Raw genomic sequence first — 25,086 nt, forward strand, 5'->3', positions numbered from 1 at the left:
AATCTCCAACATACGCCAAGTTGCTGTTGTTCAGCTGAATATTTATCCGGTCGTCGCTGGCCATTCGCTGCAAAGTTGTAGGACTTGACTTGCACTATCTTACGTCCCTGAAACAAACTTGCCGTCTTTCGCAACAGAGGCCATCTCGGCCATTGCGTCAGAGCTGCCCTCCATCATGACTCAAAATCGCCATCGGGTGCTTCCTTCAACGAAAGACCTTGACAGTCAACATCACGACCGGATAAAATTGATCCGGCTCCGACATGAACCTCATTCAAGTTGCTACCTACAAAGGCATTTTTAAATTCTTCTCAAGTGCAGACCAGAAAATGTTTGTTCATTTCATCGCCGCCTCGTTAGATACACGGCTCCACCGTTCTCCGCCGTATGTTCTGCGGGAGTTGAGATGTCTGGGCACCCACTATCGACATCCTGGCTGCGACGAAAACTAGGGACATCAACAGCGGTTCTTGTCGTTGGAAGGCTGGAAGCTGATATGCTAACAATGACATTTAGCACGGTGTCCATTTGAGTGAATGTTAGCGTGTAATGAATGGATGCCTGTCCGGATACTTGTCAACCCAGTCTGTTGTAAGCAACCAATGTTACTGGTGCTCGTGAATTGAGCACCCACGCGTGGATTTTCATCTGGTCTCCGGACCTGTCTCTTTCTATTCAGAATCAAATGTTTATCCTCCTGAAGTCGTGGCAATATCACGAATTTGCAGCATGGAGGGACTTGACGGGTTGTCGAATCAGGCTGTGGCCACATGGTCTTCCCAATCCTGGCCGCTCCGAGCAGTAAGCTTGCTGTCATGCAAGACCCCCTATTCGAATGATGGTAGGCCAGGCATGCGGCATGCGGTAAGCCCCGATATACTGAAGTCACTTTGCTTCGCTCGACCCAGCCAATCCGAAAGAAGATGAGCATGCAGGCAGCAGAACTCGCACTGAAGTGGCGGAGTTGCGTGGAATCTATGGGTGCATTATCACCCTTTACCTACCTCCCTTCAAATCCGCCTATCCACCAGCTATTCAGAAACCGCCGCTCCTCGAATGGCTCCAGACAAGCATACGGAACCACGTCGGGATAGAGGCCGACTTAGCCTTGCGTCATCGTCGAGGGCCATAGTGGCTGGCTCCGACAGGCCGACAAGGCTGGAGAACGCCTTGAAAGCCTTCCAAGATATCCTGACTAGTGATGAACGTGAAAGATTACGGAAAGAAATGGACGTCTCCTGTGATGCCAGTCAGGTCATCGCTTTTACTGCTGGACTCGATCTTGCGGATCCAAACCGCAGAGGAAGGAGCATTGCCACCAAACTGCATTCAATCCTAGAAACGGTCCAGCGGTTCTCTGAAGTTGTTTCTATCTACGTGTCATCGCATCCAGAGATCGCCGCGTTGGTTTGGGGATCCGTGAGGCTAGCGTTTACTGTTTGTTTCTTTTCCCACTGGACATAACGATGAAAAGCTGCTGACCCGACAGGTGCTCGCTAACTTCACGTCGTTCTTCCAAACGTTCTCGGAGCTCTTAAACGGCTTTGACACACTGACTCCTCAGTTCAAGGAGTACCAGATCTTATTTCCAGACTCTGTTGCGTTGAGAAACTCGGTTTATGATTTTCATTCATCTATCATTTCTTGTTGTACTCAAGTCATATCTTCAACACGACGCACATGTAAACGTCGACAGCCCTACAGCTTCAGTGCGACGGATACTGAAATTCTTTGCAGGGCCACAGCAAGCATGGGCTTCACTAACAAGCTCATTTGAATCAGAGATTCGCCCTCGGATCGATGAGGTCCGCGATAAGGCGAAACTAGTCAAGGGACAAGCAGCCCTTGCCAAAGCTCAAGACGATAGTCGTAGGCAGGCAAAGTTTGCAGCGGAGCTTCAAATCCGAGAGAAAGGTCAGCCTAAGATGCACTTGCAACTGCATTTGGATCACTGACAAAGCTGCTGTAATTAGAACGAAAGTGGAACTCGCTGCTGCGTTGGTTGTCATCGTATGACCACGGATCTGCATTCAACCATGCTCGGGGCAAAATTCATCGAGGGACTGCAGAGTGGATTTTCAGCACGAGCGAATTCCAGGACTGGCACGAAAGCGCAGGCTCCAGCGTTCTCAACATTTCAGGAAAAAGTTGGTAACCCTGAAGCTGCAGTCTCCATTCAAAATTGCTCAGCTTGTTTTTCACAGTTGGCTCGGGCAAAACCATACTCGCGTGAGTATACCGCACACAATCAACTCACGATCGAGATCTGACTCGATAGAAAAAGAGCCAACATTGTTAGCCACGTGGTGCAAATGCTGCTGCCAAATTGCTCAGTTTCATACCTATTCATTCGATTTGACGACGAGAGCAGCCGATCAGCCGATACAATACTACGATCACTGATATTTCAGGTGTTAACTAATTGTGAAGTACCAGACAGCCTGATAGAGCTATTAGAGAAGGCGGCATCCAGCGGTTTCGAGCGAAGCTCTGTGCTATCATTGCTTTGTCACAGCATCTCATTACTCACGGAAATCTTCCTGGTTGTCGATGGCCTCGACCAATGCTCTTCAGAAGAACAACGCAATCTGCTTCAAAGCTTTTTTCAGCTCATACAGATGTCAGCTAACCATGGAATTGTCAAAATTCTGATCTCAGCTCGTGAGAGTATTGAAAAAGAAGTTGAAAGAGCTCTGGAAACGACCCAACACCTGCGAATAGGCCTGGCCGATACTGACGCTGATCTGGCACTTTTCACCGATGAGATACTTGCAGACAAGCGACGTAGCGAGGAGCTGGTAGTTGGAGACGAGACGATCATGGATGAAATTGCGGACAAACTGCGAGCAGGCGGCGAGGGCATGTAAGCTCAAAGCGTTTGAGATGTCTAAACGGAAGGATCTGCTGACTTGTTGCAGGTTCTTGTGGGTTTATCTCACGATAGAGAACATTTGCTCTTGCCCCACCGATCACGATATTCGTCAGACTTTGGAGACTCTCCCAAGAAAGCTGTCGGACACCTTCGATAAAGCGCTTGAGCGAATTTTGTCATCTAGATCGTCTACAACAGTTGATATTGTCCAGAGAACCTTCAGATGGGTAGCAACCGTCCGACGCCCAGTGACCCGATGGGAGCTGGGAGAGGCCTTGGCAGTGGAGGTTCTCCAAAAGTCTTTGATCAAGGATCAAATCATGAATGGAACAGAGCGACTCCCGAGTTGGTGCGAGAATCTCGTATGTATTGAGGCTGGAGATGAGACCGTCCGGTTCTTCCACCACTCGATCAAGACTCATTTACTGGACATGAAGCTCAAGGACAAGGCAGCAGAAATTGGCGCATTTCATGTCGATCTTAATGCTTGGGACCACGAAGTTGGAGAAATTTGCCTGACTTATCTGAACTTCAGCGATTTCGAGAGAGCATTGTCCAAGGTTTCTCCAGCTACCAAAAATCTCGACGTATCCGTAAGCCAGATTGCCCGGTCGGATGAAGGCCGTCATATCCCGACTGCAGTGGGAAACCAGGCGACCCAAAATGCTTGGCCGGACGCCGGACGGCACACAGTCTTGCGAGCTTTGGGACGACTCCTCAAACCAACGAAATCCGGAGGAAGACTTCATATCCCCAAAGGTGTCTCCAGATCAGCAGAGACTCCCACAGATGGCGGACGCGACTTTCCAGACTTCTTCTCGGGCTACCCTTTTCGTCGCTACGCTAAAGACTTCTGGTTCAATCACACTTTTCGTTTTAACCAGTCTACAACCCAGACCTGGAGCTTGTGGAAGGATAGAGTGATAAAGCTCATTCTAGAAGAAGATACATTTCGGGTCAACTTTGGGCAGCAACCACCAGGTTTCGAGACGTTTGATCCGGAGCCCTGGCTGGCCGAGCGGAACGATGTGCCGGATGACTATAAATCGATTCTCAGTGTATCCGAGAAGAGGCAGCTTGATTTCGAGTGGATCGCGCTTCACAAGGCAATTATCTTCGCCGATTTCATCAACCATCAACCACTACTGGGTCTTCTAACGCCCATCAAAGACCGCGGTGAACTGAATCCCGGTATCCCAGAGCAGCTTCTTTCAACTAGGAGAGTCTTTCGATTCCCTCGAGAACGGGAAGGATATGTCCAGGACGAAGATGCACACGACGGTCTCGTCAGTCTCGTCACTGAATTCATCGCTTTCGGTGGCCCCGTGTGGCCACAAAGTAACACAAGATTTCATGAATTGCAGTCACGCTGCACTGATACTTGCGCATTGAAGCCCTTGCATCAGGAGATCATCGGAATCATCTCTTATTCGGGGTACTCGAAAGCACAGGAACCTGGATTACAGCTACTGGCCAACGTAGCTATTTTCAAGCTCAGCGACGAAACATCGGACGCCATTAGAACATGGATCGATTTAAAGAAACGATGCTTTCACAGATTTCGCGCCCAGGGTGGCACAGATATCATCGACATGATCCTCGCGACGGGCGATCCATCATCATTCAAATTTGCACGCTGGGTTCTCAGCTTGCACGAGAATTGTGTGGAAAGATCGGGTCACAAGTGTAAAGGTTTTGGCTGGACTGATCGGCGCTTCAGACTGTGGAGGGCCATTCGTCAACGCAACATGAGAACTGTTGAATTTTATTTGCACCAGTCACAAGCCGCATTAACGGAGGAGGAGGAGAAGCATTGTGAGATCGACTTTGATCTGTTGAACGAAATCGTTGAGTGCTCATGTCTGCCTCCCGATTTCAGAAGCCAAGCTATTTCGATCGCCATCCCCAGAGTCGCAGGGACCCAAGAGCAGGAAGCATACATCAGATTCAAAAGGGCCATCATATCGGGAAATTGGGACTTTGCGATGGCGCTGTCGAGCCGCGGCTTGAGCCTCGCCGACATTTTTCCTTCTGCCAGCAAGGAACGATCTTGGGTCCGGGTACTTGACGACGTCCTCTACTGTGTTTCTCAGTCAGCGTCTCCGAAGTGTACCCAGGCAAGGGTAACATCGGAAAACAAGCCCATTTCATCAACGATTGAGCTTTGCGTCCGCCATATGGCCGAAGCCAAGCAAGCATGGAGCAAACCACTTCCCACTGGACAAACGGCAGACGATGCGTGGACTTTTGAGTCTCTACGCAACTTGGTTTATGAGGCCGAGCCTTGAGTGCCGCAATCTAGTCAGACTGGTAGACTCAATGAGATTTCTTGATGCGACCATAGTGTGGCGGACGATGCCGGACTTGGTAACATAGAAGTAGCATCTTTGGGACCATTGTCATAACATAAGAATGTTCTTCATTATGGAGCGGTAAAGAACGACGATAGTCGCGATGTGTCACTGACCACATGACTTTGATACTTCTGGAAAACTGGTATTCCTTCTTTCGTTGATCGAGTATCGCCTACAGAGACGATGCTTAATCCTGTACCGTTACGACTAAATAAGCTACGATCACGTCGCGTACGAAATTTGACCTTGTTTACCACTTCCAGTTTTAGCACGAACAGAGTCTTCGCACATCTCCTTAACCCAAGTCAAGATCATGAATAGGCCGTAAATAATTAACACACACACTGACAGAAACACCAGCTACCCTTTTCCCCATCCAACCAAACACCTTCCTCAGCCGACCAAACACCGTGTTCTCCCTTCCGTACTAAATCCAGAATAATGGTATCATAAATGTCCTGGAAATATGCGACACGATACGATGTAAAAAGCCCCTACAAAATCTTGGTATATATTCCCGTATAAAATCACCCTCAGCTCCCCGGGTCCACGTCGTTATTCTCAAAGAAGCTGCTCAAAACATCGCCCGGCAGGTACTCCAGCCACGACTGCGGCATCATCTCATCCGGCAAGCCCAGAGAGCCAATGTCGATCGGCTGGTCAAACGTGACAATCTCCGTGATAGGCCTCATATCCTGCCCAAAGTACGAATACGTTCCGTTGGGGAATGCCGAATCGTACATGGCCTGCTGCGACATGTGGTGGTGCTGCGAGGGCATGCCATCGTGCTGCATACCGCCTGGCGAGACGGAGGGTATCACGTTCTGCTCGTAATTCGACGAATTCTGCGACGTGGGCGTGTATGAGGTCTGCTGCGGCGCTGAAGTCGCTGCCAGCATGCCGGCTGTTGCTGGTGACGATGGCATGTCTCTGCCCATGTTGTCGAAACGTATATGCGGTCTATGGGGGCTGCCCATCGAAGAGGTCGACAGGCGTTGTGATCTATTGGGTCGTGAAGTGTGCCGCATAGCTGATGTTGCGGCTTGCGGCAGCACCGTTGCGAAGATGGAGTGTGGTGGAGGTTCGGGGAGACTTTGGCGGATGGGGTCGTAAATCATGTTCCCAGGCGGCGTGGGAGCAGAGTTTGGCATGTTGGAATGAGACTGCGTAAAGGTTTGGTGACTAGACGCGCCCTGCATGTTCTGATACATGAGCGTAAGGCTAGGGGGAGAGTTGGTTGTGCCTGTCAATGACCACGCAATTGGTGGCATATTTGGCGATGTCGGGAAGCGGCCGCTGATGGATCCGCGCCGTGGGATCTTGGCGCTCTCGTACTCCTCGTTGGTATACGTCTCGCAGTCCCAGATGCCCTTGGACTTTTGGTCGAGTGCTGTCAGGATATATTTGATGCCGCCCCAGTATTTGTGCAGCTGCTGCAGTGATTTGTAGCAGCGCGAGTAGTTCTGGTTAGCCGCGGATGCAAGCAGAGAGTGCTTCGTCGTTGGCTTCTGCTCAGCCCTCGGCCTGAGGCCCTCCGTCTTCGTGTCAGGTGGCGGAGACGTTTCTCGCGAGGTGGGATTCGACGCATTGGCAATGGACTCCATGAGAAAGGCACATGCAGCAATGTACATGGGTTGCGATGTGAAGGGATTCCCGACGAAGCTCTTGGGGTCGATGAGCTCTGCAAACGCCAGTATGTCGGCGATCGTCTTTGCACTGGACATGGACAGTTCACGGCTGTTGGGGAGGAGCTGGTGGTTGCGGTTCAGTGAGCCAAATGGGCTCAAGAGAGTAGGCTGGTGGAGAATGATGATGAGCGCATGAAACCAGAAATGGAGAAGAATGAAGTTTGTCCCCTGGCCGGCCTTTAGGTAGGTCTTGAAGTTGGCAACGCTGAAGTGCAGTCTGGGATCCTGTTTTTGGTAGAGCCTGGTCAACTCGTGCTCTATCTTTGAAAGGTTTGCCCACTTTTCTTGGGTCAAGTCTCTGGAGTTGCGGAGGGTGTTGAGGACGTCAGATGCGCGGCCGTACAGGTGGACGATTTGGATAACGATTGGCAAGGGGGCCGGCCAGCCTGATGTAGGGTCAAGAGTCGGGACAGGTAAAGCCAGCTCAAAGTCATCGTCACGAAAGGTCACTGGTCGGCCGGTTCCAGAAGAAATGAGTCGGTCAAGGATAAAGACGGCCCAAAACGTGTCGGTGCGCTCTTGTTCGACCTCGGCTTGCTCCTCATGGGTGAGGCCGTTGTCGTCGGGTTGAACTTCCTCGTCGTCTCCCACATCGCTGCCCCATTGCCGGGTGTACCAAGGGTCTTTCTCCCCTTGATATTGCACCCCGACTCTCTTTTGTAGGCCGAGGTCGACGGCCATGCGGATAGCCAGACCTAGGTACATCCACAAAGCACTGTCCTGGTCGGCGCCGAAGCCTTCATATGCCATCATCAGCAATGCCTGAACGGCGCCGACTGAGGGGCACGGGAAGGTGTCGACCGTGGCAGCTTTGGCCCTCTGAGCGTAGTACTGGCCCTGCTCAGCATGTGATGCTTCCTCGTCCTTGCCATGAGCGAGCTGCGGTGAATCGGAAAAGCGAGCGGCCAGAGCGCATACCGCGTCGACAAGTATCGGCTCTACGCGCTTTTCCTTCACCATTTGCGTGAACCTGTCCTCCTTCAAGAAGGGGTAGTTGCAACCCAGATGGAGGAAGAAGACCTTGACCAAGTGCAAAATCAGGGGGTGGACTGGCGCAACATCGTTGGGGTCGTAGAACGGCAGGTCCTCATCAATGGCGACCTCCTCGTCATGCTGCGCCATGCCGGACATGGCCATCCCCAGCGACTGGACCATACTGGACCCGGAGCTGGGCGATGTGGCAGAGCCTCCCGTGCTTCTCCTCCGATCCCGGACAGAGACAACCATCTGCTTGTAGCCAGGGACGATGGCCGTCGGCCCGAAATAGCGAAAGTATGGGACTCGATGCCGCTCGGTATGGTGCAACGTGGGCGACCGGCTCTGCGTGCTTCGAGCATCGTCAGAGAACGAAGTTGTTCGCGGATTGGACGGCCGTCGGCGCTCGTGGTCTCGTGTGCTGTTCTCCGACGATCGCCTCACAAAGGTAGGCGATTGCCTCGTCGCCGCTTCTGAGCTCGTCCGCGAGGCAGCATCGCCGGCGGGTTTGTGCGTCACCGAAGGACGTCGGCCGCTATCCGGCGTCTTCCAATTGTGCTTCTCATCGACATGTTCCTCCTCGTCGCGGTGGTGGTGGTCGTCTTGGTCTTCGTCGTCGTCGTCATCGTCTTGGCGGGGATCCCTGGTGGCGATGGCGCCACCGGCTGTCTTCTTCTCAATCACTTCATTGTAGCCCAAGCACGTGTGGCCGTTCTTTGTGCAGGTCGAGCAGACGGGGCGCTCGCCGGCGCACCTCGTCTTTCGCTTGCGACAGGTCAAGCATCTGGGAAGCGGGAGTTAGCTAGAATGCGCAGAGGGGGAAGCTATAGCTTTGGTGACGCCTTGGCAGCGCAAGACGGACGGCACATCTCCCAGGAGCGGCAGAGGCGCTTGAGGGGAAAAGGGAACCGGAGAGGGCTCGACATGACTCACGCGGCGTTGATCCTTCGTCTCTTTGAGGGCGGCTGGCCTTGGTTGTGGACGAAACGAATCTGCTTGGGGGCGGGGGTAGCTCCGTTGACGATGGAGGTCATGGCGCGTGAGGTGACGGAACCTCAACAGCGACGCAGCATGATGCTGCGCTGCGGGAGGAGGTCAAGGGCGACTGGCGGCGGCGGGACGTGTGTTGCTTGGCCGAGCTTCCAGCAGCCGGGAGCAACAGCAGCAGCAACGACAGCAACAACAGGCAACAGGCCACAGGCAAAAAGCCAACAGCCAGAAAAAGGGTCAGACCTCAGACCAGTCTCCAGCTTTTCTCCAGTGTTTTTTTCTGCTGTCCTGCTGGTCTTCTCCAATCTCTCCAAACTTTCTCCAGTCTTTCCGGGTCGGTTCAGGTTCCCGGTCAGGTCAGGGCCTGGTCTCCTGGCGTGGTCTGGTCTGGTGGAGATGGCAGGTGGTTCCTGGGTTACCCACACCGGGAATGGCACTTTGGGTATCCGGGACTCCAGTTAGGCACTGTCCAGCCCTGCACTAGATTGGTACCCGTACACCGCAGCAGAGCACTTGTCCTGACTCCGACTGCTCTGGGTCGGGTCGGGGATGTGGTCTAGTCGGCCAGGGACCTCGCGGCAGGCAGGTTGAGCTGCTGGCTGCTGACGGTAGTAGTTTTGAAGTAGTGGTGGTGGTTTGTGCTGGGGTGTAGCTCCCAGTCGATGGAGACCAGCAGAGCTTCCGGCTCGATTTTATTTTTTGGCTTCCACTTGGGGAAAGCTTGGGATGCAGCACACTCACGGCTGCGGGCGGGAAAAGAAGGGTTCAGTGGAGACCGGGCTGCTGTAGCTCCAGTCCAGCGGTAGGGCTCAAGAGCAGGTACAGCGCAATGCTGTAGTTGTGCGTATGCAGAGTGCAGAGTAGTGCAGTCGGTTTGCAGCAAGCTGAGTCTAGGTGAGTCTGAGTCGAGGCAAGGAGCTGACTGACGGATGGATGGGAGTGTGTAAGATGGGTCAATTGTGAGGTTGACAGTCAGTAAAGGTGGGACGCATTGCGGCATGAAACCAGGGCATTTCCGTGCCGGGAGGAATAATCCAGAAGTGTGTGTGTGTGTGTGTGAAGTAGAACTAGCCGGTGTGTATGAGAAAAGGAGGAACAGAACGGCCCAACGGTCGAGAGGAGGGGGATGCGATGGTACAAAGAGGAGGCGAAGGCAAAGGCGAAGGCGAGGCGAGGCGAGAGGACCGGGAAGATCTGCGAGCCGAGCTGGACTGGCTTGGGTAGGCGAGAGAGGGGGAGGCGCAAAAAGCAGCCCAGAAGTGAGGAGCTGCGAGAGATGGATGACGAGAGTCCCGTCGATAGGATAGGTGGGCGAGGAGGAGGCCGAGGGAGGTGACGGAACGGACTGGACTGACGAACGGGAAAGGCGCAGACGATGGCACGCCGGCCGTTGACGTTGGCGTTGGCGTTGGTGTCGATGTGGGCGTCGGCTAGGCGTAATAGACGTTGGGTTTCGTGTGTGTGTGTGTGTGTGTGTGTGTGTGTGTGTGTGTGTTCTTTTCTCCTGTCTGTTCTTCTTCCTGTGCCGTCCCTGTCTTGTCTTGTTCTGTCTCGTCGTTCCCGTCCTGACTTGTCTCGTCTTGTCTTAGATTGCCATCGAGGTAGGTGGGAGGGGGCAGCAGGAACCGGGGGGAGTGGCCCGGTTCGTCTGTGTTTTTTAGGGGATTTTACTTAAAGATGGGGACGGGAGGGGGGAGACGGACGGCAGAACGGGAGCGAAGGGCCTTGGGCGATTGGGGGGGAATTCGGGGTGGGAAAGGCACAGGCCCAAGTGCGACATGGGGGTTGGGGACCACTGGCCACCAAAAACATGGAGGAAGCAGCCCGAGAATCCCATCAACAACCCATCATGGAACCCATCAATGCCACCGGTGCCGCTAAGAAAGACGCTAAAATGCCCACTGTGCAGCCCGAGGCAAGTGTCCACCTCCGCACGGCGCGGAAAACCGGGGCCTGTCAATTACGGAGCAAGGCCCATACAATTTACGGATGAATACTGTAAGTGACGGAGGGGATCGTCAACCTCGATGAGACGAGAGGACCCCAAAGACATACGATACTCCTCGCGTTCACTGACCGAATCATCAAATAGACTTCAAAACAGCCCTGTCCAGAGGGGAAGAGATAAGAAAAGAAGACACACACGCGTCCTCCCTCCCAAACAGCAGCCACCAATCCTGCTGCTGCTGATCCCGCGCATTTAACCTGGCCAATCAGGCCCATCTCCCAGCCAGTCTCTCGGGTTCATTTGCATCAGAGTCACTGCCGGCGATATCTGACAGGCTGACCCGCGTGGTTTCACTTTCTCGGTCAGGAAAAGGTGACCTCGGCCTCCCACCATCTACACCGATTCCCGGTGAGCCATGAGATGAATATACCACCAAAAAAAACGAAGACTAAGATTTCATGTCTTCCACTTCTTACTGTGCCATCACCGCATGAAAGCTTCTTCCCAGCGATGTCATAATTACTTTCCTCTCTCCCTCGTGCTGACATACTATGGCAACACCGCCGGACATTGCATGGTTACACATAGCCTTATACTCCGAACCCCCCGGACCAATAACCCGTACTTATACTCTCACCCCAGCGAAGCCACCTGCCTTCCCCGGATTTCCCATCTCCTTTCCTTCTTCTTCTCTCTCCTACCATACCTTACCTGCCTCACTGCTGCATGGTCCCGGGTGGAATCCAAGCCCTTACAATTGGTCACCCCAGCTTACCTGCCTACCCCAAGACATACCCGCCGTCATCAGCAAACAACACTCATGCACTCCGCATCCGATCTGACTCCTGCCATCCCATCCACCCACGTCAACCTTAACCATCGACGCCCGATCAATCAAAGTCAATCGACATAAGAATCAGAGGCCAGTGGCAGCCTGACGTTGTTCCCAATGGGAAGCATCCCCGCTTGAGGACGTCCCCCCCCCCCCAATGTGAAAGCTTCAATCCACACCAAAGACGGTCATCAACGGGCCCCCCGCATTTTCCCCAGATTCCATCCTAAAGAAAACGCGTCAGTCCACCTGGGCTACCGGGAAGCCGCTGACCCAGTGCCACCACCTGTGACGTATGTCTCCTGGCCCCCATGTGGACTCAGAAATGGCAGCGGAACGTCTATGATATCGATGGATGTTCCTCGAGACTGGCTCGCGGAGATGTTCGACGTCGTTGTCAGGACGAGAAACGGCAGACTGGGGATTGACATGGCATGCCAAAATGCATGATTAAACGTGCAGCCAATCAGCAGGACAGAGTCGTTTGAAATCCCCAATTCAAATTGATATCAGTGTCTCGAATTCACATACTCCTAATCTCCCAAGAACGAACTGACATCTGGCTCCGTTGCGGCCATTGCCTACATGATATCTTCCTCGAAATGGTACGTCCATTGCGCCACACCGGACCCCTCCTCATGCTTATCTTCATTCCATGTGAACCCCCTTCCATGGAAATAAAAGGATTCGTCGCCGCTAGGATATTCTTGCTTTTTTTGTGTAAACCACAACCCCTATCCCCTGTTCCGAAATAATGCCCTTTACTCATTAAAATGTGTGTTGTCCCGTTACCAAAATGACTCCAGTTATGTACGGCTTCAAAACATTCAACGCCGGTGGATCGCCAGAAAAAGCCTTGGGCATTGTGTCATTATCATCATCCAAAGACAATCGTGACGCCCATGTCTTCGCTGACTCTCCTCCACAGGTCACCTCCCTTTCCCAGCCTATTGCCGGGAGTTGAGCAGAGCATGGAGCTGTGATCGTCATATCCATCATACGTCGCATGATCGTCAATCATATCCGCCCGTCGCCAGACCTCTTGAGCGATGGTCCAAGCACGCTGGATGTTGGTCATGCCCTGCCGCCTCTCCACTGCAACAAAAGCTTGCCGTGCGATTTCCCGGTCTGCAGGATTCACTGCCTCGCAAGCTGCCACGAACAGCGGCCAAAGGAGCGCTGCCATGGGGCCAGCGTGGGAGACTGTTGCGGCACAATGGCTCAACGCCGCATGGGTATGATGCTGAACGAGGTGGTGTCGACGAGTGTATCCGTAAATGGTACGGTAGAGGTAGACAAACGCCGAGTGACGGTAGGCGAGAGCGTTGTTCAAGAGCGAGTGCATGCGCGCACGCTCAGCAGCCAGCTCAGGCTCCTCCTCTGACATGATGTCGTCAACGGAATCAGGAGAGAAGCCTGGTGGGTAGCTAGGTTGCCATTGCTTGAGGGCGTGCTCGATCGCATCGGATGTTGTTTCGAACTCGGTGCGGAGGACGGCCACCTTTGTAAGCTGGCCATTGGTAATGGCAGTCTGGAGTTCGGTTTTGAGAGCAAGGAGATTAGAGAGGCGATGGATAATGGGCCACAGTGTGGTGGACATTCCGAGGAGGGTGTCCACGGAGCTGAGGGGCGATGTCGAAGGCGCATCGAGGGGCGGAAACGGAACAAGGCAGCCTGTAGCGGGCGCGGTGGATAGCGGCGCTGTACCGAAAGAGAGAGCGGCGATAACGTCGTAGAAACGGAAAGCCTGAAAAGGTTAGTGTTTGAAACACAATGTGACTTCAGTGGACATACTCGTTCGAGGAAAGCGCTGGTAGGATTGGGATCAGCATTGTTACCATTCATGATGGCGATGGCACCTTTGAGATGGCCATCCACGATGTTGGAACGGCCTTGTTGCACGAGCTGTCATCGGTTAGCTGCATGCGTCAAAAACTCCTTCGTATCGCACTCACAACTTCGTAGTAAACAAGCAACATGATTGTCGCCAGGAGCTCATTCTTATTCGCGTCCCCTCCAAGTTCAATCAACCGCGCCAAGCCTTGGATCGCCTGATTGTGGAAGTGCACCGCCTTCTCTTCTGTATAACCGCAGCCTCTGTTCTCCAGATGGGCACTTGCGAGCGCGTATATCGCATTCGTTACAGTAGAGCTGCTATGACACAGTGGCAGCACGAGTTGCTGAAATGGATTTCCAGCTTCGGTCTCCCGGAGCACGATCAAGTGCGACATGACGTTGGTGAAATGGTCGACCAGCGCGCGACGATTGGGACGGTCCGAGAACTCGGAAAAAGTTGGAAAGAGGAACTCGAGCCGTGGCGACGCCACCGAGACGGGTGCAACCAGAGAAAGATCCGAATGGCGCTGAGCCCGCGTTACGGCGAGGTGTGGCGGCGCCGTTCCCGAGTCCGTTAGAATAGAGTCTCTTCGGACCACTTCCTCGTCCGCGTCCTCGAGGGACAGGTTGAATGAAACGGCATCGATGGGTGAGATCAGCGGAGCATCCACCTTGGCATCATGGTTGCGGATGCCAAACATCTTCTTGATGTCAAATGCGGGGCCGAGCGAGTCGGCGATATCTTCGGGCTCTTCGATGATAGCCTCCTCGAGCCCCTCCTCATCGTCGTCGAAGGCCTCCTCCTTCCATCGTCGGAGAGCGACATCAGGCGCAGAATATCGGCGGATGATGGCACTACCGCTTGTTTGGGATGCTGTATCGGAGCCTAGGCCGGCGATGGAATCGCGCTTCTTGCGTTGACGAGGCTTGACCGGTTCGTAGGCGCATTCTTGCCCGCGCTCAGCGCAGCGAGAACATTGCGGGCGTGTTTCATCGCATTTCTTCTTCTGTAGGTGAAAAAATGTCAGAAGTGCTTTTCACAAAGTATGCAGGGGCCAGTTTCAAGGGAATCGAACGAGATCGTGTGGGAATGGGCGAACCTTTTCTTTGCTATCGATAAAGTTAGAATTGCGACAATCAACCCTCATTGGGGTCCGACGGGGCTCACTTACCAATATGTACATCCTGCATGAATGAAATATGTTCACGTCAAAAATCGATTCAAAGTACGACAGTACGACCAGTCATGGCTGTCGCCACGACACGACGGGTTAAAAGGTAGCGAGGCTTGGGGTCATGCGACGAAGCTATTCGGGCGGCAATAGCGGCGCAAAAATGACGACCCAACAGGAAAAAAGCACATGGCGGAGGCATGAGGGGAGAGGGATTGGCCGCAGACTCACCAGATCTGGACCGCCTTTTGGGAGCCTTTGGCGGGGCGAGTTTAGTATATAGCAACATGATGCTCACGAGCCGGTGCCTGCAGCAGCAGGTATGGACATAATGTTTCTTTGGATGTCGTCGAGGGAGAGAAAGCAGCTTTCTCGTGGAGGGCGCTGGTATATCGAGACAGAGAATTTGCCCTCTCTACATCCCGCACGGAAAGAAGGGAGAAAGTCGGCGGCCAGGAGTGTGTGGACCGAGGCTACCTGTGCCTAGAAGGTGAGTAAAGACGGGCTTTCACGATGTCGGGGAGTCCCGCACTGACCGGGTCGAGTCTCGTCAGGCCTGGTGTCTGGTCGGGTTGGCGGGCAAAAGTAAAGTAATGTAAGGTTAGGTTGCGAAGGAGGGGGGGACCCGTTTGCGGGAAATGGGGAGGGATGTGACGAGGTGGATAAGCCAGGCCGGGTTGCTGATTTCTCAATGGCGCGGTGAAGAGAAAGATCGTGGAGTCTGTCGAGAACAGCGTATGATGTGGATATCCTTTGGCCTCTGTTCTTGCCCTTGTCTCTCGCCAGTTCGGTAGCCGGCTTATCGGATATATGCCGAGGGTAGACGAAGGTTTCTCAGAAGAGGCGAAAGAAAACCCTCTCCTCCCTTCTTCTGGACCACGAGATGTTGTTCTCGCCTTTTTTCGACGGGGCCGCGAGCTTGGTATGGACCGGGGCAGGGGGTCGATGCGCTGAGGTGAAGACCAATTCGTATTGTTGGTCCGTCCACTAGAGGGGCGTGGGGGATGGGGACTGGAGACTGGAGACTGGAGACTGGAGGTGGTGCCTCTGGAGAATGGCGAGATCTTGTATGGGGAATCGGGGCGGAGGGGGTGATGAGGAGGAAGAAGAGGAACAAGAAGAGGATCAGAAAAGCGTCTCGTGCGAGTCAATACAGTTCTCGGATAACGGCCCTTTCTAATAGTGACGAGAGGGAAAATGGAGCAGAATTGAGACGGCGAGAAAGGTAAAGCCGAAGGCCCAAAAGATGGCGATTTCTCCAACTGCTCCAAATCCAGGACCAACATGGTTTGCCCTTGACCTTGCGTTGACCTTGGCTCCTCCCCGGGACACGCCAGGTACGGCCTAGGACCCAGTCATTGCTTAGAGCGAGAAAAAGTGCCTCTGCCCCAAGCCCGAGCCCAAGGCTAGCTGCCAGCGACGGCGTCCTTCCCAATGCTGACAAGGCCGCTGGGCATCACGCACATCGTGACCAAGAGATCCTGGGGGCTAACTTGTGCTAGAAGCAGAAAGGTGGAGAAACTTGCGGGGTTACAGCGGCGAATCTGGTGCGGAGATGGGTGTCACAATCTCGGTCGACTGTCTCCAGCTGTTGATTTAGCCCGCTCTGAGTGGTGGCAGTCGCATCGGCGGTCGTCTTTGTCGGTGTTTGGGTGTCCGCCTTCAGGTGTGAAAGTGAGGAGTAAGGTGTGAGCGGACGCCTACCAGAGACACCGGACCGCACTGTACGTATGGGGACAAGTTGGAGTAAGGGTGGTTGGGCCAGGTAGATGCTTGTAGCTAATTGTTTGTTAATGTGTACGTAGAGAAGTGCCATCGGCACTGGGGTGGCGCTGGAAGATGGTCTAGAGACGACCATGTTCATCCTTGTTGCCGTCGTGTAATGCTGCAATGTATGTATAGAGCCGCTGTGTTCATGTTGTCGACTCGAAGATGATGCCGTTTAATTGTTCAAGCAAGAGCCAGCCTTCGTCAAGTGTCTGTCGACATCCGTCACCCTAGCCGCCTAGCCCAAGGCCATGTGTGTGCCGTGTGCACACCGACCCCGGACTCTCCAGGAACCCAATCACAACAGCAACAGGCCTGACAGCAGATGCAAGAACGCGCCAACTTCAATCACCACAGGGTCCGAATGGGGCAGCGAGCCGTTCAGAATGAGGAGGTGGCGTGGCATAGCGCACTTCGTATCCCTTTTCTGGGCGCCCGTCTGCTGCTTCTAGGGCGTCCTAAGCTTCCGGTAGTTGCTGAAGGCGCGGAATTTACTGCTGGCTCCAGGCTAACGGCTCTGCAGGTCTCTGCCGTATTCCTTCCGCCGGCAGCCAGAGACGTCATGGCTGCTCTCCAGGTGGCTATTGTCCGCATCCGAGTGGCCATCCCGTCTGTTTGTACTTCCAACGAGTCGAGGGCACGTTAGCCCAACACCATTACCAAGGTACTGTGACCACCTTCGTTCCTCACCTCTGGTTGCGAAATGGACCCTGCAGCGCCGGAGGAAAGTTTAAATGGTGTAGCCGTTCGGACGGTTTGGAACTCTCACAGTGCCGGACGCGAGCTCCGCCTCAGAGGGCACCGTAAATGGAGATTTGATTGCCTCCGCCCAGCCGCAAAGTCCAAGGCTGGGGCACCATCTGCTTTGATTAATTTGATATGGGGAATGAGTCGAGTCACTTGACTCTGCTGGTCTGCACCAACCGAGCCGAGCTGTCAAGCTGCGAGCCGTGCTGTGCTAGACAGGGTGCCAGCGGGAGCCGAGATGTCCCCCGCTGGAGTGGGTGCGGACTGCTTCTTCTTCTGTCACCTCGTCCAGAGCGGGCCTGTCCTGCCCATCGGGCGGTCTGCGCGACAAGGGGCTCGACGACCGGTTGTCATTTTTGACCATCGAGTGCATGGCGGCAATTAGCGCAAATGGATGGTCGACGGAGTCGACAGAGAGGGTTTGGATGCCCTCCTCTTCCATTCTGCTGGCTTTTGAACATTGAGTCCGAATCCGACGACACGACTCGAGCAGCCAGCCGGTCTTCAGCCAGTCGACCACACCCATGATCCTAGATGCCACGCCGCCATGAGGGAAAGATGTCTTCCCCGCACTCTTGTCCGCGGTAGCGTGCCTGCAAATACACGCGTGGTTGGGCCTGGCGTCTAGACCTCTGGCAGGCACACTTCCAAGCCTAATGGGCGTCGAGTCTCCGATGCTACCACTTGCCACAGCACAGGCAGGCAAGCTGAGTGAATGATGAAGGAGGGAGCATCGAGTTTGGTGTGCGGGTTGCAACTCCTACTAGCGGCAGGCCAGCGGACCGCATCGGTTGGTGAGGAGAGCGGCCAGGGCGATCCTCTGGTGTATCGAAGCGATGGCACACTGGAGCGGACGTAACGGGGATCACGGCACAGGGAGTCCTTCGTGGTGGTGCTCTGTGGTGGTACAAGAGGATGGCTGCCACAGCTGTTCCCTGCCAAATGCGTAGTTCCTGGCACAGTTGTGTGCATGTTCGTTCTCGTTGTCGCAGTTGGTATCTCCTGGTACCTGGTCTTTTGGGGAGGGAGGATCGCGCAAGTGGCAAATGTCGAGACAAAAGGCGATGTCTGGTTGGCAGTGCGGCAATGCGATGCCGGCAATGCCACGAATGGAGTTGGGTTTTCGTATTTCGTATTGGAAACCCTGTCAGGGACGGGCGCTCGAGCAATGGTCAGAGTTTGGGTTTTGGCGTTTGGCGTCTTGGAGAAGAAGAAAAGAAAGGAAGGAATCCGGGGAAGTTCCCCCAATCGATTCGGCTGGTGGTTGATCAGCGGAGTTCCAAGCCGTCTAGGTAGCGGTGATGTCCTGGGGAGGCGTGGATTCGGGCAGACGGGAGCGTCCTTCATGAGGGAACGTCAAGGGACCAGACCCCACTGAGGACACTCAATTCAATCCATGAAAGTCGCGTCCCCGTCAATGTCTGGTTCGGGTGCCTGTCCATCACTGCCCGTCTTGAAGGCTGTGCCTGATCATGTGTTCTCGCCTGAGGCTGGAGCAGCAGACGGGAAGCATGGCAAGGCAGGACAGGATAGGACAGGGCAGGCAAGAGAGACTCGGTTTGGGTGGTTGGAAGAAGGTGAGAGGCAGGTGCGATGCAGGTGCGATTGAGTCGGTCGTTGCTTCTTCCTAGGTAGAGTAGTGTTTTGTTGGTTGGAAGGTAGGTACGGCAGCTAGGCAGGTGCCTTAGGTCTTGCACCAACGGGCCCAACCAACAGAAAATGCAACGGCAGGTGCAGCCAAATGTCGAGGAAAGCGCGACTGGCACGATCTTTCCTTCCTGTCCCGTCCAGTGCTCCCAGGTTTGCTGTGTCCACCAGTGTCTGCCTTCGACCTGATGATCCCAGTTTATTAATATCTTCCCTGCTCATGGATCCTTGAGGTTCCGCCGCCTTTGACTGTCTGCACTGTCTGCGGCCAAGGACCCTCCACTTGCATCAGTACCTATTCTGCTGCGGTGTCGCTTCTGCAAAGGGTAAATCCTTCCATACCTATCACCCGCCCTCATACTCACTGGCCGGCCACCTTGTGCTTGTGCAGTAGAGCATCGATCGGTAAGCAAGGTAATTTGGAAGACTCCTTCTCGTGCCCATCCTGCGCTCACGATGAATAGGTGGACAGATGAGAAAGAACACACACCTGTTTTCCCCCACACTCTGCTTCCCCGCGCGCGCTCGGTCTCCCGCGCGTGGGTTCAACCGTTCACAAGCTGGGGGTTCCCGTCATGCCCGCGTCCGCAGGCTATCTTTTTCCGATTGCCTGGTCTAGTTCTGAGTCTGACTAACGTGGGCTCAGCCAAATCCGAGACCGTACGTCGCACCTCGCCTGATCTTATCTCATCTCTCCAAAGGCCCACGAACAGCACCGCGTCAGACTTGCACTTTGTCCTACCTCCTTGGTAGCCCACGCGCAGAGAAGTGCTCATCTCAGCTCGGTTTGGCTGCCTGCCCGCCTATCACACTCTGAGACACCAACTGCTTTTCCTTCTGCAAGCCAACAGATTTCCGATTCTATTCAGCCTGCTTCAATACAACCTGATGTTGCACGTTTCTGCGTCTGCCTCTGCCCTCCACCGCTCGCCCTACCCGTCGCCTCTCATCCGGCTCATTGACTGGTCCACGCGGAGAGCAAAAGGCCCCCTGTCTTGATCCAATGCTGCGAGTGCAGCATGGACACTGGATCAAAGTCTCGCCGGCGGTGTCGAACGATGAGTTGGCTGTGAGTATCGGGCGTCCTATCCACAGCTCAGCCAGGCTATGCGTGTCGCCCGACATCGACGCCGTGGCGGGACCGGCTGACCCCGACCGCACCCGGCCCCGTCGGACATCCATCTCACGACAACGCCTCTAGCCTTGCCTGCTCTGTCCTTCTATCTTCACTTCCGCCAGCGCGACATTGTCCATCACACAGGTTTTTCTCGGAGCAAAATACATGGACCCCAAATCCAGAGGCACCCAAGCGGATGCCTCGTGCGATGTTGTTGGTTCTCGACGCGCTGAAGCCACTCTGTGTCGCATTCGACCGACCGCAGGCAAAGCCCCCAACACGACGGTGCGGTGCGCTCTGGTGTCCAAATCTGCTCATCTCCAAATGCGATTCCCTCTCGCATTTTGTCATCCCCGTCTCCTCCACCCACACGCCGCCGTTATGCAGCTGCCTGCCCAGCCCTTCCTACGAGCTGCCACTCCTGTTGGCCCTTGTCGCCGACTTGCAGCTCACCCCTCCCTCCCATTGGTGGCCCTCTGCTCTGCTCCCATATGTTGCCCACATCCACGGGTAAGACAACCTTCGTCGTGCCGCATCACCGCAGCCATCGTCTGTCCGACTCGTCAGCTGCCATCCGTTGATTCGCTGTCTCGGCCTCACACCAGACATGCCCAGCGCACCCAGCAGCCACGGCAATCGAGACCATCGAAATCGAATGGATTTTTCAAAAATCCCTCCAGCTGGCGCCCATCCACCGCCGCTGTCGTGGCTTCTGAGAGGCTGGTGCCCTTGCTAAACCTCGCCTTACTGGTCTCACAAGCAGAGCCGCTTCTCGCTCACTTCCCAAAGAGGGCAAGCCAGGCATAGTGAAAGCTGACGGTTTGACAAGACAAGCCACCTCCCAAATTCCCATAGTCCTGTAGTCCCAAAGATTGCACCCATGCCCCGCCAGGGTCTGCTGCGAGGCATGGCCCTCCCGTCACATATGTACGCTCTCTACCTTTACAATCTCTTCGGCGCCCCCCCCAAACAGTCCATGATCGCCCCTCCCCCTCTCCCATCTTCAGCTGCAACCACCCGCTGTCGGGTCGATCATACGTGACGGGAAGAAACGAAAGAAACGAAGAGACACGACAAGAGAGCCAGGCTTCGCGTGTTGGTCCAAGTTGCACGACAAACTGGCAAATACGAGACTTACTCCATCATCGAGTCTTATTGCCAACCCTTCAGCCCTATTGCTGTGCCCCCCATCGCCGATTACGACCTCGTGGGGTGTGACTGCGGTGCTGCGGTGCTGCGCTGTACCACGGCTCAGCCCCCAGACACATGCAGTTGGGCTATCTCGATCCTCCTCCCAACCGAAGGCACCAGCGTAATTTGCCAACTTCATAACCCGGCCGACCCCGCCAACAGTACCTTTGTCTTGAAATCGACCTTTCAAAGCTTTTCCCAACCCCTACGGTGCCGATCACGCAGAGTATATCATACCTTTCTGTGGATTTCTGCGAATTTCTGTGCTCCCCGTTTACGATTACTCGACGACTGCGTTCCTGCTGATCCCACCATCTTTGAATGATCGGCGGGCCCCGGGTTCCCGCGCGACACTCGTGCTTGTTCATTGGTTATTCTCCACAATGAGAGGCTTTTCTTGCTCACTCTGTGCGCTTGGTTTGGGGCTTGGTCTATTCGGCGCGAGAGTATCGGCGGCAGAGTTCAAGCGACGCGATGGGGTACACAGGTTAGAAAAGGCCCATGTTACGGCTGTTGCCGAGTTGGGGCGGAGAGCCACGGTGTGTTCGACGGGCTATGCGGCTTGCCCGGCCAGCTTGGGCGGAGGTTGCTGCCAGTCGGGATACGAGTGCGCGACGGACTCATGTCATGCGACGACAAGCGCTCCCCGGACCTGCGCGGGTCAGGTCGGATACTTCGCCTGCGACCCAGTCATGGGAGGTAAGTCGATCCACTCGGGTTTGTGTCGTGGTTTGAGAGGACTAACACTGTCGCCCAGGTGGCTGCTGTCCCGAAGGATACCGATGTGAAAGAGGAAGCAACTGCGTTGCGGCGGCCGGGGTGTCATACTCTCAGTCGTGTCCCGCCAGCTACTATCTGTGTCCCGCAAGTCTCAGCTATGGCTGCTGCAGAAACGGCATGGGCTGCGCCGTGAGCGCCTGTTATTCAACAGAACCCTCAACATACACACAGACGACGACGATGACGACGACAAACGATGCGACTCAAGTATTGACGACAACTGTCACTGCAACTACAGTAATTACGCCCTCAAGGCCAACCACAGCCCCGACTGCCGAGGCGACGATGAAGGGCGACGACCCAGACCAGATAGTCATCAAATACTACCCCAGCTCCGTCCCCAAGGAACAACCGATAAGCAGCGACGATGGTGGCAGTGACGGTCTGACTACAGGCCAAATCGCCGGCATCGTGGCGGGAGGCGTTGGCTTGCTCATCATCGTTCTCGTGGCAGCCTGGATCATCATTCGCCATCTCAACAAGGTCGTCAAAGCAGTCGAGACCAGCAACAGGGGCACATCGACAGGAACCAAGTCACGACCATCGATGTACCAGTTCAAGCCGACGCCATCCGAGGTGGATGACATGAGTGTCGACCCCCTTATGATGTCCCCGCGGCCATCCCACCGCAGACACGATTCCGACACGACGGCCCACACTCACGGCCTTGGAAGCCCGGACTTTACACCGCCCTATCGAGGCACGCCTAGCACGATCGGCGACTACCAAGCCGTCCCCCAGGGCTCGGGATCAGACCGGCATGCAAGTTACGACTCCACGTACAGCGGGGGCTACTTCGACATGGCGCCGAATCGTAGCCAGCGCGTCAGCCAGGGATCGAGTGCCTGGATCGGCGTGCACCGCCAAAGCACGGATTCGCAGGGCACCTACACTCATCTCCGCCATTATAGCAACGCGAGCGAGGCGAGCAGCGACGGCATGCAGGAGCTTGACGCGACGCCTTACGTTCCTGAACTGGCGGCCACACCAGTGCCGGACGGTCGTAGGCGATCATCCAGCGGCCTTTCGGGGATGAGTCGGCCTCCGGCCGTACACCAGCGTCGGCGGAGCAGCGAGGGTGGCGGCAGCGGTGCGAGGAGCAGGAGCGACAGCGCGGCGGCTGGCGGCGGGTTGGGTGTGGTGAGCGAGGATACCGAGGTCATTGGGCACTACGGGCCTTCTGATCGCGGGACAGGCCAGACGGACTTCGGAAGGTGATGTTGGTAGCCGTCTGCTCTCTAGCATGGCTACATCTTCTCAATCAACCTGTGTTAATAAATTCGGAGGTTGGTTTATTCATATGTCAAAAAACTTGGGTGGAGAGGTTAGGCGACGAGTCGTGCCGCGTAGGCACATCTTTGTCAAGCCGGTAGATGGAAGGATACACGGAAAGGCAAGCGGAACAGTGGAGGGCACTGGGTATATCTTCTGGGAGGCTTGCGCGGGCCTCGAATACACCTGGAGGGCGCAACGGCGTCAGGTCTCTTTGGGTGCCACGATGGTGGCTCGCCCACCCTCATCGCCAAAAGGCGAAAGGGCTTTTCTGGTTGTTAGGCGTTCAGGTCTTTTCTTTGGGCCGGCTACAATATATTGATACCTGTTCAGCAATACATTCAATCTGCGCATCTAGTGTTAAGAACTGTGACCGCTTCGAAAGCTCATTAAAGTTTTACAACCGTCGGATGCAATACTCAAAGTCAACGCAAGACGCCGAAAGAAGACTCATAGTTAATGACTGCAGCTTGAGATAGAATCGTCCGTCTAACCACTAGCAAGAGACGCGTTTCGACTACGCTTATCGCCTCATCAATATCACACACTTCTTTACAGAGATTATTCCATCTGAATACCCAGTGAACGAGACACTGCCGCAGCATCATCGCTTTAGATGACACGTCAACTGACTGCGCGCAACAGCTCCCGTAGGGAATCATATCCACGCGACCATTCAGTCAAAATTGTTTTTGAGTGTATTGCTCGGCTTGAAGAAAAGCTGCGCAAAACCTATGGCTTTATAGATGCTGTCTCGGTGGACTACACTCAAAGCCAGAGACGTTTCATGAACGAAAGGCTGATCTGCAAGACCGACGATCCAATAACGATCTACCTTGGACCATCAATGATTTTCTGTGATACTGGACCGTTTCCGTAGAGCAGGGCAACATATTCTGACCACTTTGAACCGTTGTTTTCTTCACCAGGACATCATGAGGGCCTCCAGTCTCTGTCTTACTCTGAGGACGCAGCCTTTATGTTTCCGTACCAAGCCGGCAAACTTGAGACGACACCTTCGGTCCAGCGTAAGAGGGAGATTTTGGCGCCGGTAAGTGATAGTGCGATCTGACCCCGACTGCTGTAAGTGTTTGCTCTACTGAGAGCAAAAGAACTAGCGTATTGCTGATGAGAGAGCATCCGAGGGATTGCGTGAACAAGTTTACGGCTTCCACGCGCTTTTTAAGAAGCTGCAAAGTTCTGAAGAAGGCCTCACGGCATACACGTCATCAACGACTCCGAGTAGCATCCTGATTCTGTCGGGTGTGAGGCTGTGGGGACCTTGGCCCTCTCTCCCCCGCACCTCGTCTTTGATCGACGTCCCTCACCCTCGGGGGATATCCTCGCGAGAGTGGGTTTTCGCTTCGTGGAGATCATGGAGAGAAACAGCTGCACGGGAAACGAGTCACAACCCCACACCTCGCTTGGTTCCGCAGGCTGGGGGGGATCCAAATGTCACGATCCAGGCTGGCACGAGGTTTCTCTGCATGTCGTAGCGATGGACGGGAAATGCGGCTCGGGGGAACGGTTTCATTGCGGGATACCTCTCGACACCGGTGGTTCCTGAGTCTTTGGGGAACGCAGACCTTGGCGGGAGGAAGATCCGCAAGAACTTGCTCATCGATCATTCACCAGACGCGTTTCCCCTCTTTCTGTAATGGGGGAATGGGAGTTGTTCCGTAGGCTCGCAGTGCCGGCTGCTCGGGGACAGGACGCAAGCAAATCTCATTGGAGGATCTCGGGAGGTAGTGCTCCGTGGTTTAGTCCGGCTCGAATCGTCTCTGAGCATGGACTACGCGTGTGTTCTCGACAGAGGATAGCGTGGATGTGCGTGTGTAAGTCGCTGCGGGGGAGGCGCAGAACATGCGCTGTTTGAGGCTGGGGATAGCGGTAAAGGG

General features: G+C 54.7%; 4 protein-coding genes across 4 annotated transcripts; 2 read left to right on the plus strand and 2 right to left on the minus strand.

Moving 5' to 3' along the window:
- Positions 1 to 2,618: 2,618 nt before the first annotated feature.
- On the plus strand, positions 2,619 to 5,160 carry CGCA056_v002245 (uncharacterized protein; the record flags this gene model as incomplete). Its single annotated transcript, XM_037317504.1, has 2 exons — positions 2,619 to 2,863; positions 2,919 to 5,160. 2 exons carry the CDS (start codon positions 2,619 to 2,621, stop codon positions 5,158 to 5,160), a joined length of 2,487 nt encoding a protein of 828 aa, XP_037184228.1.
- Positions 5,161 to 5,759: 599 nt separating this feature from the next.
- Positions 5,760 to 8,923, minus strand: CGCA056_v002246 (putative transcriptional regulatory protein; the record flags this gene model as incomplete). The annotated part of the gene is made up of 2 exons (XM_037317505.1): positions 5,760 to 8,673; positions 8,823 to 8,923. The coding sequence occupies 2 exons, from the start codon at positions 8,921 to 8,923 to the stop codon at positions 5,760 to 5,762; spliced, it is 3,015 nt and encodes a 1,004-aa protein (XP_037183311.1).
- Positions 8,924 to 12,536: 3,613 nt separating this feature from the next.
- ARA1-2 (L-arabinose-responsive transcription regulator ARA1) lies at positions 12,537 to 14,686 on the minus strand (the record flags this gene model as incomplete). The annotated part of the gene is made up of 5 exons (XM_037317506.1): positions 12,537 to 13,406; positions 13,454 to 13,564; positions 13,615 to 14,502; positions 14,596 to 14,605; positions 14,664 to 14,686. The coding sequence occupies 5 exons, from the start codon at positions 14,684 to 14,686 to the stop codon at positions 12,537 to 12,539; spliced, it is 1,902 nt and encodes a 633-aa protein (XP_037182780.1).
- Positions 14,687 to 22,096: 7,410 nt separating this feature from the next.
- On the plus strand, positions 22,097 to 23,134 carry CGCA056_v002248 (uncharacterized protein; the record flags this gene model as incomplete). Its single annotated transcript, XM_037317507.1, has 1 exon — positions 22,097 to 23,134. The coding sequence occupies one exon, from the start codon at positions 22,097 to 22,099 to the stop codon at positions 23,132 to 23,134; it is 1,038 nt and encodes a 345-aa protein (XP_037183840.1).
- Between the last annotated feature and the right edge of the window lie 1,952 nt (positions 23,135 to 25,086).

The sequence above is a fragment of the Colletotrichum aenigma genome (genome assembly GCF_013390185.1).
Source record: "Colletotrichum aenigma strain Cg56 chromosome Unknown KSG_Cg56_contig02, whole genome shotgun sequence".
NCBI classification, from domain to species: domain Eukaryota; kingdom Fungi; phylum Ascomycota; class Sordariomycetes; order Glomerellales; family Glomerellaceae; genus Colletotrichum; species Colletotrichum aenigma.